The sequence below is a fragment of the Bidens hawaiensis genome, unplaced genomic scaffold (genome assembly GCF_021521415.1).
Source record: "Bidens hawaiensis isolate Kalapana, Puna unplaced genomic scaffold, B.hawaiensis_p1.1 tig00007801_1, whole genome shotgun sequence".
NCBI lineage: Eukaryota > Viridiplantae > Streptophyta > Magnoliopsida > Asterales > Asteraceae > Bidens > Bidens hawaiensis.
This window is the reverse complement of record NW_027491542.1, coordinates 428,462-444,917: the sequence shown is the minus strand read 5'-3', so window position 1 is coordinate 444,917 and position 16,456 is coordinate 428,462. Positions and strand designations below refer to the sequence as shown.

The window sequence follows — 16,456 nt, the reverse complement described above, 5'->3', positions numbered from 1 at the left end:
TGTATCGTGTGACTTTGCGGGACTCAGTGTTAACCAGCTGGGGAACAAGGCGACAATACTCATGGAATTTAGTATTGTATTCTCGGAGGTTTGTCCCTACGACTTTAAGATTGAGAAACTTTGTTTGTATATGGTCGGTCTCATGCATGGGACAGAATTTTGCCATCACCAAGGCTTTAAACTCACTCCAACTCAAACTATACATCATCTCTCTTCCTTTGCTCATCAACAGAGCATTCCAACACTCGTGAGCCTCACCCTTGAACATAAGCGCAGAATATTGGATCTTTTCTTCCTTAGAACATTTACTTGTTATTACAATCGTTTCCATCTCCTCAAGCCACCTCACCGTAGTGATGGCTCCCTTATCACCATGGAACTCTTTTGGTCCATAGTATTTGAAGTCTTTAAAAGAACAACCACTAATCTTCATTTTCTTAAACTTTTGCCTAACTCCAGCGTCGGCGTTAGATTCATGAACACTCTCTTCGATACGAGACGGGTTCGGACGGGATTTTTCGGATTTTCGGGAAGGATAAACGGATTGAGAATTTCTAGATTGCCTAGAATGAGTTCTATTCAAAGATTCTTCCCTAACCGCATCGTTGATCATATTTTGTATTTTAGTCATGTATTTTTCGGGAATTTCTTCCTCTCACTCGTTCTCGGGGCCTTTCCCCTTGTCTTTCATTTATTTTTCTTTACGAGCATTTTCGTTGTTGTTACTTTGTTCAGACATTTTCTTTTATCTTTTTCAATTTAGTCTGAAAATTTTAACAACATTTCTTTTATTAAACACAAATTTTATTATACATACACACACACACACATATATATATATATCACAAGATATATATATATATATATATATATATATATATATATATATATTACAATACTAATATATATATATCGTTCCAACGGTATATATATTATCTTATCATTACATGAGAACGTTTCAGACGTTCTTTATTACATATATAAAACTATATTACACATAGCTTCACATTTCACTTCTCCCCACCATCTTCAGTCTTTCACGAATTTCTTCACTACCCTTGTTAACTTGTTGCATTTGTGAAGAAGTTTCTCTCCCATATTTTTCTTCTTCTTTCCTTCCTCATCTACCTTCTTTCTCCAGTCGTCGGTCTCGTGCAGAGCGCGATCCAAATGCTCTTCATACGACTGCGGGACTACGTTTGGGTATCCGTATTGCGGAGGTGGGTCACGGTAACTCAATGTCACCATCTCGTAGTGATTCCTCGGTTCAGGATACGGGACGTAAGTCTGGTCAGATGCAAGGTAGGGGTATGTCTTGGCGGCTTGATTTTGCTCGCGAATCTCATCGGCTTGTTCTTGAATTGAAGGAATCCTTCCTTGAAATGGTGGGAAGCTTGACGAAGCTTGGTTCCTTAGTGCTCCAGATATTGAACATACGGATCGATGGAACCATAGCTTGGGTTTCGGAAAGTGAGTGATCCATCCATTGAGCTTGATATCTCGTTGGGATTTCCAGGGTGCTCTTCTTCCGGTTCTTCCTCATTTTCTTCTTCAAGGTCCTCCTCTTCATCGGGGTCCTCTTCTTCCGGATCCTCCTCTTCTTCGGGATCCTCCTCTTTTTTCGGTTCATCTTCCTCCATAGGTTGTGTAATTTCGTTCTCCATTGGGGGCATCTTGAAACTTTCGTAGGGCATTATTACCCTCATTTTGGGCTTGCGGGACGGCCCTTCGTCATTGTGGGGTTGCGAGTTGACTTCATTCATGGTGGAGCTTCCAGTAAGCCATCTCCGTGGGTCAGAGTGGCACTGCATCCAGTCGGAGGATGGGGTTCGTGGTTCTTCCTTTATGGGTCGGTTTGAAAGTAAGGCATAGGATGGGTGTGCATTTGGGAAATATCCAGTGGGGTAGTATTGTGGTTCTTGTGATGGTTGATAAGTGGGAATCTCCGAGGGTTGATACATAGGTATGGTTGGTGGGTGATAGCTTGAGTGTCTTGGTGGTTCGTTTCTTGGTGGACTGTCGGGAACGTCTATTGGGTAGTGTCGGCTTCCGGGGTAGTACACAGGTTTGGTCAAATCGTGTTCCACATCTTGGTCAAAATACGCTTCATAGTATCCATCACTCATGTTATCCTCGGGGTAGGGTTCAGCGATTCCTGCTTCCTTGGCTTTGCGTACAAATGTTTCCCCAAATTTACAAAAAATCACTACATTTTTCTCTTCACCCTATAATTTACACTCACAATCACTCACAACCCCACCCCATAATTTACAAACTCCCCATACATAATTATAGGGGATGGGATGTGAATGCTCTTAGTGGTACTTAGTTTTAGTGCCACTAATTTATGATTTTAGTGGCACTTTGCGTATGCCACTAAAAATCTAGTGTCACACGTTTTCAATGACATTTAGCATTTGTGCCACTAATTTAGGTTTTTAATGGCACTTTGAGTATGCCATCTTTGCTTAGCACACATTTTTTGTGGCACATAGTTTTAGTGCGACAAATTTATGATTTTAGTGGTACTTTGTGTATGCCGCTAAAAATCTAACGTCACACGTTTTCAATGACATTATCTAAAAATCTTGCTTTTTAAAAAAAATAAATTTGTTGTATACATACTTGATGTATATACAGATCTAAGTTACTAAATTAATTAATTTATGATGCAATTTCCATAAAATATACCCTACCTTTAAATAGTGTTTTTAATTATTGCTTCTTGTGCTATAAGTCCCGATCCAGATTTGTCAAACTAATTTGATTTGATTGCTTCATTTGACCTTTTTCTCGAATTTCTTGTAGTTTCAGTTTTCGGGTCGGGCCGGTTTCAAGTCGTTGTTGACCCAGGGATGAGCATGAAAGCAAAAACCTCGAAACTGAACCGAACACGACTGGAACCGACCCGACCGAATGCATTCGGTTCGGTTTCGGTTCTGACTTTTGGGTAGGGTCGGTTTGGTTCAGCTCAACTTCAAATCTTATTAAATAAATGACGTCATTGTTTTGAGTATTTGAACAAATTGGACAGGTTGTAAACCACAAACATCATACCCTATTCTTCAAGTTGTAAGCAACATCCGACTTGTTTCTTGATTCTTTTTGTTTTTGTTTTTTAAATTTTTGGTTTGACTGGATAAATAGAGAATAGGGTATGATGTTTGTGGTTAATCTTATCTCGTTCTAAGTAGCATTAGATGCCAAAGAAAATGATGATGATTCATTTCTTTTTTTATTATTCATTAATATTATAAACTTTTAAGTATTCTTTAGTATACTTAATTTTTTATATATTTTTTTTCATATTATCTTGTTTATATCTGCAGGTGATGATGCATTTAGGAACAGTTTGAGCAAAGGCGGGCCTGGAAGAGCGTGATCGTTTGAGAAAAGGCGGGCCTAGTTTTTCTTTTAAGTAGATTAAGTTCACATTACCGATATGTTTTTGTATGTGCACATTACCGGAGGCAGCCTCTCTATCCCTATGGGATAGAGGTAAGGCTGTCTACATCTTACCCTCCTCAAACCCTACCATAGCATTGCTATTGGTGGGATATACTGAGTACGATGATGATGATGACATTTTGATTGTGGTAGATTGTTTCTTTTAAAATGGATCTTGATCGATGAGTCTTTAGACCGGTTTATGTTGTTTCAGAATCTGCTTGTGTAGTAATCTTTTCTGAGAGTGTATGTCTTTTACTTGTTTCTTTTTAGTAACGAACCGAACGAGACATGCTCATGTCCGTTCGTTTAACTTTAACCGAACAACGATCGAACATAAGTAATTAAACGAACAAGGTTTTACAGTCCATGTTCGTTCATTAAGAAACTGAACGTGTTCATTCGTTAGGACAGATGAAAGAACATAACCAAGCGACACCAGTTACATTTAGGGATGGCAATGGGTCGGGTTTAGGCAATCCCAAACCCATACCCGATTAGTAAAGCCCATCCCAAACCCGTCGGGTTTTTGTCGGGTAATTACCACATAATATTCAATTTTATCTTTGATATAACGAAGCATCATTTTAGAGGATTTTATTAAATTCATTTGAAAATGCAGATATTATTGTTCAATTGTATGTCGGTGAGTGACCCGTAGTTGCTTCTTCCTCGGCTGGTGAAAACATGTGGTGGTCATGGTAATAAATATTAATCATGTCTTTTTGGAGTCATATGTATATTAATATTGATATTGATATTGATATTTCAGGTGTAAACTTTTAGAAGGCACTATTTGTACCAAACATGTCCCTTTAAACCAAAGTTGGATCAACCTCATCCTTGCCATGGCAACTCGCACTTCAAAGAGTTTGGGAGAGTATCATATCTGGTGAAAGAGGTATTATTATTTAAACACTTGTTTTCTATATGACTTCAGTTTAATACATTGGTGACAGGGTAAAACGGTAATTTAACTATTATATTACAGGGAATAACAATAATATTGAGTTGGTTTCAGTTGAGGGAAAAGATTATAGTGAAACAATTGTTAAAAGCTGTGATAACAGCCTGGTGTTTTCATCACTTCCATTGGCTATCAAGTGGTTTAGAGATGCTGCTAAACAAAATAGGTCTGTTCGTATGCAGGTATCAATTCTAGCCGTTTATAGAACGACAATGAAACTTGGGCTCGTTTATAGAACGAGCTTATTTTTAGGCTCGGGCTAGTTTAGCTTTTTCACAAGCTCGCAAGCGTTGAGATGGTCGACTTTAATAGGTTATTATCAATTTTAGATTAATAATTAAGTATGCTACACAAGTTAGTGTCCTTATTATTTATATACTGAAAAGTTTTTTTTTTTTATTAGGCACCTTGCATGAAGATTGAAGATGGTAAAAGAGGCTAACAATTGTCAGGCCCGGCTCCGAGAATTGAAAAAAAAATTGAGCCGAAGGCGAAAAATATTTTGGGCCTTAAGTAAAAAAGAGGATTTTGTTGGGTTTAAACAATTTAATTTTTATTTTGGCTTCCTTAGTTATGATTTATGATTTGAGTTGTATAAAAAACTATTGAATAAAAAATAGGCTTAAAAGTGCCTCAAATGAGGCTTGAACCCACAACCTTTAGGTTGGAAGACATAACTCTTTGCCACTATACCAAGTTAGTTGTTATCTAATTAAGTTTAAATATTAAATATATATACATCGTTTTTCATAAAAATACATATTTTAAAAAAACATATATATATATTTCGGGCCTAGCGGGTAGTCGGGCCTATGGCCGTCGACCACCCTGCCATAGGCCATGGCCGACCCTGACAATTGTAGTGAAGTTTTTAGTTTTTCTTCAAATATTTGTTATTTTCCTTTTTATATGATTGATATTTGACTTGACTGGAGAGTTTAGACATATAGTATGCATATGGTATGCGATTGGTGTGTATTTAGAATGCGATTGAACTTTTAGTTGTGGTAAAAATATTATAATTTCTATATTTGACGGTTTTATTATTATTTTATGTTGGTAGGCGGATAAAAATGCCACTCAAAGTCCAAAATGTTATTAATGGCATACGGAAAAAAAATGCCACTAAAGTCCAAAAAAATTTTAATGCCCTACGGATAAAAATGTCACTGAAAGTCCAAAATGTTTTTATGGCATACGGATAAAAATGCCACTTAAAGTCCAAAATGTTTTAATGGCATATGGGAAAAAATGCCACTAAAAGTCCAAAATATTTTTAATGGCAAACGAAAAAAAGTGCCACTAAAATCCGAAAAGTTTGTGTGGCAGACGAGAAAAGTGCCACTAAAAGGCTTTAGTGGTAGCGCTTCTAGTGGCACTTTTTTTGTGTGTCACTCATTCCAACAAGGTTCTTTAGTGACACTTTTTTGGTTTCTTGTGACACTTTTTGTATGTCATTAAATGGCTTTTTATTTGTAGTGGTGCTTAAAGTTGTCAAGTGTTTTTCTGAATTTCAAACCAATGTTTTAGGGGTTATGATCGGAAGAAAGATACTAGTCGACCAATGTAAAGTTCAAACCCCTTAATTTATTCATTTATTTATGGTGAATGATAAGTTTGAGATTTCATTTATAATAGATTTATTGTATTTTAATTTTTCAAATGTGTTACATTTTCATATTTCGTCTGCATATATATTCTTTTTCAGTCCTAAGTTAGTGTTCAGTTAAACAAAAGACCACATGAATGCAAAGAGAGTATGCTAGTGAATGCGTAAAGCTAACTAAAGAATTTAAGTTGCTTTTAATTGAGTCACTCCAAGAATCGAATCAAATCAAATCAAATCAAATAAAATAAAGCAAAGCAATGCTAGCTTTTGATGGTAAATTCCTTTATATATTCATTCATCCCGTACGTTCTCTCATCTTCATTGCCAAATAAGACTGTCAATGTAGCTTTAGTTTTAACTGTAAATCGATCTATCTCATAACATAATCTGATTTCTTTTTATAAATTTTCAACTTCAGAGAATAATGTGCATTCCTGTTGAAACTGCCTGCGAGATAATTTAAGCAAATTTGACAATATTAATATGTGGACAAGTGATTACTTTGGAAATAAAATGCTTGGTAAAATACACACCAAGTGTTTGATTAAAAGCTTAAATAAGAAACAAAATTGATATACTAAACATACAAATAACATAGTGTAATTATAGTTTTCAATTAGAGTAATTATGTTATAAAAAATAATATAATGTAATAATAATTACTTTAGTTCAAAAGTGTGTAATAATTATTACTCTAGTGTTAAAAGAATAATTATTCTAGTTATTTGTACACTTCTCACAATAAAAGTCATTTATATTGGATCCAATCCCATAAGAAGAACACCATGTGAAGTAATAAATTGGATCCTAAGTTAAGTTGAATATGTTGGGTTTGGACTAGGGCTGTCATTTTTAATCGTAACCTGAAGCCTCACCCGAAAAACCGCAGTTGAAGCCGAATAAGTCATTACCCGATTAAACCAAACCTGAACAAAGGGTAACATGAACCCGGTTCGATTTAACCCGGCCCGGAAAATCCGCACCCGAACCCGAATAAGTCAATACCTGGTTTTCAATCTTCGGGTATAGGTTTTATGAGATTATGGTAACCTGAATAACTAGGTTTGCACTTAAGTCGCGTTCTTATTACAAGGGGACACCCACGCCTGATCTCCCATTTTCCGTTCTTGTTCAACAGTTCGTCGGCGTCATAATATATGGTTTGTGTGTGTTTATAAATTATAATTGTTGACTTTGTTTAATCCCAAAATTGATTTTGTTGCAATCCAAAACATATTCTAGCAGCCCAAAATTTGAACCTGAAAACCTAATTTACCCAACAAGAAAAAGCTGGAGCCCAATAAACCCGACATAGATTAGGGTCGGGTTTTGAATACGGTTTTAAAATCTTGAAACCCAAAGAACCTGGCCTGGAAAACCCATTTATTGAAAAACAAACCGAACAACACCCCTTGTTTTGGACCAATTTCCAAAATATGTATACTGCTAGCAGTCTAGCACTCCCAACTTTTGATAATTGATTGATGCAGCGGTAAAATGAAAATGAGGATTGAATCACGTTGATTCAGCGAATGCCCGTGATGAACTTCTGAAACCCTAAAATCCCACCCAAAGGTCAGGGAAATTGAAGAGAAAAAGTAATTATTATAAAATTCAAGTCTAACTTTTGGGATTACATTACAAGCATATAAAAAGACTTCCAAATACGAAATGGGTCTAAAATGGGCCATGGGCCAAACACAAACCCAAAAACAAAAACATAAAAAGTGCTGAAAAAAAAGATAAATAGGCCCAAAACTTTATTTAGGAGACGTTTTTGGGCTTCGGACAGGGGCCAAACTGCCGTGGCAATTTTCCACAATGTGCTCCTCGTCTCAAGCTTCGATTTGACTGATAATAGGCTTGAAACGGAGCTTCGTGGGCCAAGTTATGCCCGTTTTCGTGGGCCACCTTTTGTAGCGCGATCTTGGGCCTCCAAATACATAATAGCCCGATCTTCAATACTTAGGCCCACATAATTGATGAACACCAAAATTTGTAACAAACAAGTGGCTGAATATCATTAGCCTAAGACATCTTTATAGAACCGTCACAAAAGCATAGATGCTTCTTTTATTTATGCAACATGCTAAACATTTCCAATTAATTACTTTGTCGTAAACCTACACAAAAGTAATGAAGAATGCCATTGTACTATATTAATTACACTATCACAAATAATATATAGCAATAATAATTAGTCTAGTTATATGTAGCTAGGTTTTTCACATTAAGAGTCGTTTGTATTGATTCCAAACACGTACAACTTGTTTTATGTAATATGTGTTAAAGATAGATATACTGATAAAGAGAGAGCGCCCCACATAGAGGTTGATGCTTATTCCTCCATCCATTTCCATAGTTGCTTGTTCATGTGATGCCTTGTACCTTACATATATTTATGTTTCGGTGTTTTAAGTAAATCATTGTATCTGAAATTTAATCACATGGGCTGATTCTAAGATAGTATAATAAGATTAATTGATTAATCAACATTTTGATTTATATGGTTTGGTTTTTGGGTCATGTTTTACGCTCCAATCAGTGTAGATACTAATTAACTAATAATAAATCATCTTAACTACACCACTTCACTTGTCGTCCCACTTCATGGTAATTGCCTTAATGTTTATTTCTTGATTTTTGTTGCATAAATCGGAAAATTACACGGTTGGTCAAAAACTTTACACGCTGGTAACAAAAGGTCACTAGACGTTATCTTATTTGCTAAGTGCTTGTAAAATGAATAGAATGCCCTCATCAAAAATAAATAAAACCACTATAGTTTAACTTGATGCGAGTATAGCCCCACTTGTTACTAAATAAACATGATTAAAAACACATATACAAAAGTATATTAATATACAACAAGCTGTCTAGATCGTCCGTGAGGTTTGATCAATTTTACGACTTCCATCCAACAAGTTTTTAAACCTATTCGTTTCTGTCACACCCCGACCAAAGGCGGCGGAACATGCCGGGGTGCAACGTGATTGGACAAATACACAAGACACTATTAAAGTGACAATATTTAATCAACTCATTAATTTCATTCAATCACCAAAGTAACACATATTGTTCATACAAATAACATCAAAACATTAGAAATAGATATTGTTCATTCTTCTAATAACCTAGCGATATCAAAATAGAATGACGTCTTCAAACTCCAACTCAAGTAATAATCAATCCTGTAACATGCATAAAATAACATTTGTCAACACGTATGTTGGTGAGCAATTTTATAGTTTTGAGTATATATAATATGAGTGAAATCCACAAACGTATATGAGACTATAAATAAAACATCAATCATGGTATATAAAACATATGTAAATGAGGATCATTTCTAATCGGTAAGAATACCGACATACTTGGATAATGAGGCCCTATTCTATTAGCACAAGGCTAAGTAGTTAGGGGAGCGTATGATCATACTTAATGAGGCTCAACAACAACATAAAATAAACACTCGCGCACGTAAAGCATATGAGACATATAACACACAATAGAGCAAGTATTCTAGCATCATATACCCTAAAGTTTGTGGTTTGAGAAATGAGTATAATATAAATCATTTTTGTTTGAATAAGTATGCATGTTACCCCCAAAAGATAAAAGTGAAAACGGGGGATGAAATGTACTCACGTTAACTAAGTAACTTGAAAGATTGATTCGTGAATAATCGGAGATCGGGTTTAACGAGCAAGACCTAGATTAAACGGGTCTTAAGTTAGTAGGTAGTCTTGGAAGGGTTTAAAATAAAATATGACAAGTAAAGTAAATAAATGAAGTTTATGGTTTAAAAATGTAAATACTTGGGAAATTAAAGACATGTTCTAAAAAGTAAGTTTACTCGAAACCGGGTCTTGGTATTTCATTCATAATTATTACTCAACCTATGTTAAGTAACTTATGTGGGTTATAATGCACTAACGCAAGAACCTTTGGGTATATGAACACCAAAACAAGGTTTTAATCGAGTGTTCGGATTTGTTAACTTGGGTCTAGATAATTAACTAAACTCAAAGTTAACTTTCCAAAATGTTTTGAGATAACTCAATAAAATCGAAAGACTTAACCAAGTATATAGTTCTATTATGAAGAACCTTAACGTCCGTTAAGTGTGTATTTGGTATCACCGGTCCAAGCTTGTTATAAGATCAAGTTGGATACCGACACACCACGTAAGTTGATAAAATACTTAAAATTAGTTTAAAATACATTCTTGAAGAAAAGATGAGTTTCGATGGCCAAAAACACACTTGTGTGTCTTAGGCAAGTGAACTCGGTTTAGTTCGGTTTTGGTTCGGTCCTTGACTCGGAATGATACCGAGGATGGTTGCCACATACCCAAATACTATAGAACTATTAAAATGGTTTTAGAAGTTGCAAGGTTCAAATCTTTCATAAACATGTTTATTTAACTATTTTAAACAAAACTATTTAAAACAAAAGCTAGTAAACAAGAGTTCGGTCTTGGTTCGGTCTTGATTCGGGTCTAATCTCGGGATGAAATCGAGACTAGTGACTTCATACCCAACACCATGGAACTCTTTAAACATGAATTAAAACTAAACTACTTACAATATAAACAAAAGCATTAAAGGGAAATAGTATAAACAAGACTAGTAAACAAGAGTTTGGTCTTGGTTCGGTCTTGATTCGGGTCTAATCTCGGGATAAAACCGAGACTAGTGACTTCATAACCAATACCATGAAACTCTTTAAACATGAATTAAAAGCTAAACTACTTACAATATGAACAAGACTAGGAAAGCATTAAAGGAAAATAGTATAAACAAGAATTACAAAGAGTTCTCCATGTAGTCTTGCCTTGTAGCATATCACCTCCCGAAGAAGATGAAAGCCGAAGGAAACAAGGGATGGATATTATATATATGTTGTGCCACAAGATATGAATTAATAAGTAACAAACAAGAATTAAAGAAGGTTATTGCTTGATTATTAAGAACCTTAGAGGTTAGAGATATGAACTTTATTTGGGAGAGAAAGAAGATGAATGCGTTGAAGGCTGAATCGGGCAAAGTTGTTAAACACGAGAAAGCTTGTTTAGATAATCAACATGTCTTTCTACCATTTGCCTTTGATACATTTGGTTTTCTGGCTCCAGAGGCTGTGAAATTTTTGAGTAGGGTTCAGCGCGTCGTACACGGAACCTCTTCAGCTTCTAGGTCTCAAAGCTTCGTTTTTAGCAGGATTGGCTTTGCTGTTCAAAAGGGGGTTGCGGCGCAGCTTGTTGCCCGTTTGCCTGCCACTTTATTGTAATCGTTTTATAGTAAATTATATAAAACTACGATATACTCTCTGCATCTAAAGCACTAGTGGCTTCGTCGAGAATCAAAATAGACGGGTTCCTATAGGGAAGGAGTCAAACTTGTTTTCCTTGTTTTATATCAATACTTGCATGTGTTTTTTTTAAAAAAAAAAAAAAGGTTTAAATAATACAATCTAGTAACAAATCCAAAAGGTAAGAGATGATTATGAAACATAAAAATCCAACCTTTTATATTAGTGAAAGATTTGGTTTACAAATCGGGTCGGGTTTTGATACAAATACAAATACAAAAAAAATCGAAAAGGACGAATGTTACAGTTTCGACCCGAATTCCTTCCGACCCAGTACCTAACCCAACCCGTCCACTTCAAGGTCAGATATAATAAAATTACTTGTTAGGAAGTAGCCTAAGACACAAGCTGTGACAAATGACGTCCCATGTTTCTTCAAACCTCTTATATTAAAATTCGTCTGCATATATATTCTTTTTCAATCCTAAGTTAGTGTTCAGCTAAACAAAAAACGACAGTGAGTTGTTAGTTGTAACCGACAATATAGGAATTGAATGCAAATTAAGAGAGTATGCAAATGAATGCGTAAAGGTAACTAAAGAATTTAACTTGCTTTTGATTCAGTCACTCCAAGAATCAAATAAAACAAAATAAAGTAAAGCAATGCTAGCTTTTGATGGCAAATTCCTTTATATATTCATCATCCCGTCCTCTCATCTTCATTACCAAAGCAAATATCAGTCTTTTTTTACAATTTATCTGCTGATCAAAGGAAAAAGCTTTATCTGCAACTTACAGGTATATATGTCTCCACCTAGTTCTTCTACTTTTTAGAGTTTCATTGGTTTGGATTATTAATTAATATGCAGACATTTAGGAATGAAAAGATTATTGTAACATAACATGAAAGGAAAGTAGAAGTAGAACTAATGCATGCCATTGCCAAGTGTTTAATTATTAAAAGCTTAAACGAGAAAAGTTTAATTTATTGTTACACCATGTAAAAGGGGTGCTATTAATAGTTGTTATCCGTTTTTTTTATGCGAGAAATAGAATGTGCTGTTTTTTCAGTGGTGAGCAAGCCATAAATAGGGGTGTTAAGCGGCTTGTGTTTTCGGATAATTATCTGGTTATACCCGACCCGAACCTGAAAATCATGACCCGTTCGACTCAATATTTTTGAAAGTTTATGTATTTTACTCTAAAAGTATAACTTCAAACCCAACAAATATACAATTGCATCGTTTGAAGTGGTACCAAAATGCCAACAAATATACAGTTTAAGCATCCCCAAATCTGAAAAAATGATGTGAATTACAAGGATACATATGGCTTAAGCATCTTTAAGTCGTTGATTAGTTATATTACACTTTGATATAAATTATCACCAAGTTTGTTGTGACTTACTTAAGGCTTTGTATATCAGTGGGATTATTTACATATATAATTCATCAAATTAAAGGCTAACTAGACTCTTAATCAGAATCGTCATGGCTTCATCCTCATCATCAAACAATCAGAAGATTGAGCTGACAACTTCTTCAAGTAAGTCTTCTGATTAATTAAATTGGGACTTGTATAGTTGATATTATATGTGTAGAAGAAATCCATTCTATATTAACAGTAAGACACTTACAAGAAAAGTAAGCCAAATGTTTTTCTTATTTATCCCTATATATTACTCCATCCCGTTCGCATCTTCATCGCCTAAACATCAGTCCTACATTTTTTTACAATTTATGTACCCAATTTGCTGCTGATCAGAGGAAGAAGCCTCATCTGCAACAACACATATAGGTATGTCTCTGTTTCTTCTAGTAGTTGAGTTTTATTCATTTGGATAATAATTTAATTTGGGATTGAAAGAAATGTAGCATGAAAAGAAAGTAGAATGCACCCCATGTGTTTGATTAAAAGCCATAATGCTAGTATAGATTGGTACACCATGTGAAGAGGATGCTAGTGAAAACTTGTCATTGACATACGGTTTGTTGATCTGATATATATATATATATATATATATATATATATATATATATATATATATGTCATGTGTAAAATCTAGGTGAGACATTACCACTCTTATTCATTTCATATAAAAAGTTAGTACATAATAAGTTATGCCATGCGTAAAAGGACATGTGCTGCTTTTTAAGGGATGAGCGGTCTGTAATGGTTTTAAGTAGTGAGCGACGTGTAGCTAGCTATTTTAAGAGCGGTCAACCCATATTGCTTTTAAGGGGTGGCCAAACGGTAATATGAATACAGCTTAAACAAGTGATATTAATTGAGATGGTGTTCAACCGAATAGTTTTAGAGTCACCATCTTTAACGAATTAGCGCTTCGTCTTCCTTTTATTGCCATAACAATTAGAAGTGCCATCCACTATTAATTGCATTACCGCACATAAGTCTAGTTTTCTTCCATTTTGAGGATAGATACATATGTTTTTTCGTTTAATTGAAAGTGGAGTTGGGCATTTAATTGTTTCAAAAATTACAGTAAGGGTACGGTAAAGTTTCCACATCGGGTTGATTGTCACTGTATGATTTCAAACTCAAGTTAGTTAGTTGAAGCAATACATGTAAGTATTCTGGTGGTGATTATTGTATTGTGTTCACAAAATAAAAGCATTTTTTACACTTACAAAAAAAAAATAGTAGATTAATACTGGGAATATATTTGGTTATATGATTATTGTAACACGTATATTTTAATACTGAATGTAGTTGCATTGGAGCAGCTTCATCATTTTAGTCATGAGCACCTTCTCAGCCTTGTCCAGTTGCAGCCTCTACAAAAGAATGAAAACTCCGATACGGAAGAGGAAGATGAAGATGAAGGTAAAGATGAAGATATAGATGATTTTGTGGTGGAAGAGTGTCATGTTGGCAAATGCAAGATGTGCAAAGAAGAGATCTATTCATTTCATCTATGTTACTACTCTTGCAAGGATTGTGACTACTCACTGCACAAATTCTGTGCACAACTGCCCCGAACCCAACCAAATCACCCATTACATCCCGGCCACAATCTTACGTTGTCTGACGGATATCAGTTTCACGATCCCGTTTTCAAATTCATCGAAACTTTTGATAGTGCTGTCACTTGTGATACGTGCCAAATTGAGCGAAAAAGGTTCTACAACTACCACTGTTCCATCTGTGATTTCAACATGGACATAATATGTGCTACTATTGCTGAGCAGAAGATGGATCACCCAAGTCACCCACACCAACTTCAGCGATATCTAGGTTGGATGATGTCTTATTGTAATGCTTGTGGTGAGAAACATAGTGGGACCTTCTACCATTGTACCACATGTTATTGGTTCAAGATCCACTTGGATTGTGCTTTGCTTCCGGCCAAGTTACTTATCCAACGATCTACGAATGAGAGTTTCACTCATACTCATTTTCTTACACTTGCTTATTCCTTTCCACATATTGAAATAAGGGCCAGATTCTATCCTGTGTGCAAAGCTTGTGGTGCTGCTTTCTTTTCTGCTAACTGGCATTATAGATGTGATAAATGTAGATATTACGCCCATGTTGAGTGTGCCACTTCAATGAGTGACGCATTTATGTCTATCTTAATGCAGCCAGGTTATTCTTTTTTTAATACTAGATATTATGTTTGTCTAGTTAAGTTTAACTTTAACTATTCCATTCTTTAGGTCTTGGCAAAACATCTAAAAACTTCAAAGACGAAGACCATCCTAATCTAATCCATTGTCCATTTCCTAACGAAAGTTTCAACCTTCTCAAGCACCTTTTTAGCTCCAAATTAGTTGAATTAACAAGTAAAAGAAAGATTGATGGTGAAATGTTTAGTCATCCGCACCCGCTAATTCTTTTTGAAACACTTCGTAACGGACATGTTTCTCTTCATGATCCTATGAAACGAGTGGAACTATTGTGTGACGGGTGCGTGCGACCAATCACGGATTTGCCCTTTTACAGGTGTTCACAAGATGATTGTGGTTTTGTTCTTCATGAGTGGTGCACCAGGCTACCCTCTGAAATACAAGACCACCATGGCCATCCAAATCATACACTTGTTCTCTGGCCACGGTTTGGACGCTCCTTTGGTGTGTTTGAGTGTAGTATTTGTAAGTTATATTCCAATGGTTTCTCGTATGGATGCATGCAATGCAGATATTATGTGGATATTAATTGTGCCTTCATACCTGATGTGATCACACATGAGGCTCACCCCGACCATCTCCTCCTAAGAATTGAAGGTTCACCCAATCTATCAGAAACTTATTGTATGGCATGTCGCTGGTCGATGGACAGATTACCGGGGTTCCATTGTCCCACTTGTGATTTCTATCTGCATACAAAGTGTGCTTTGTTATTACCTGGAAAGATTAGGCACAAGTACGATAAACACTCACTTAGTCTGAGATACTATCCAGCTGAGAACCATAGAAGCGAATACTTTTGTGAGATTTGTGAGGATGAATTTGACCCAGAAAATTGGTTCTATCATTGCAGCACTTGTGCATCATCTATGCACACCGCTTGTGCTCCGCTAAAACTTTATTGTGAGCAATCTGAACATCCAGATGTTCAGCCTGTCTTCTGGTTTCTAAATGTAAAATTTGGAAGAACCGTTGAGATCATAGATCACCCGCACCCTCTCACCTATGAACAAGGGCTTAGTGCTGATGGAGAATGCGATGTCTGTCATGAACAACTGCAACATTACGTTATCTTCAAGTGCTCCCGGTGCAAGTTTACCCGTCATCGTTGGTGTGTGTAAAGAAACACGTGTAGATGTGCTTGTACACGTGTACCTTCAAATAAAATATATAATTGTTGTTTCTTTGAATTGAAAAGTAAATGCGCTGGTGGATGTAATAATATAAGCAAATTCGACGATATTAATGCATAGACAAGTGATTTATTTGGAAATGAAAAAAATATAATCACTCGATAGACAATAGAATGTTTGATTGATAGAATGCACACCAAGTGCTTGATTAATTAAAAGCTAAAACGAAAAGTACAAAATTGTTACACCATGTGAAGTGATAATTAATTGGATACTAAAGTTCCGCTTATTGTGTCAGCTTGGGTTTGGACCAGCTAGGGACGTTGTTTTAAAACATAACCCC

General features: G+C 35.6%; 1 protein-coding gene and 1 long non-coding RNA gene across 2 annotated transcripts; both read left to right on the top strand.

Moving 5' to 3' along the window:
* The first annotated feature begins 4,066 nt into the window (after positions 1-4,066).
* Positions 4,067-4,592, top strand: LOC143636210 (uncharacterized). The gene is made up of 3 exons (XR_013154197.1): positions 4,067-4,148; positions 4,220-4,348; positions 4,439-4,592. It is a non-coding gene; the product is annotated as an uncharacterized LOC143636210 (long non-coding RNA).
* An 8,502-nt stretch (positions 4,593-13,094) lies between these two features.
* LOC143636174 (uncharacterized) lies at positions 13,095-16,101 on the top strand. Its single transcript, XM_077103832.1, has 3 exons — positions 13,095-13,130; positions 14,064-14,939; positions 15,011-16,101. Exons 2-3 carry the CDS (start codon positions 14,237-14,239, stop codon positions 16,099-16,101), a joined length of 1,794 nt encoding a protein of 597 aa, XP_076959947.1. The 5' UTR covers positions 13,095-13,130; positions 14,064-14,236.
* Positions 16,102-16,456: the final 355 nt, after the last annotated feature.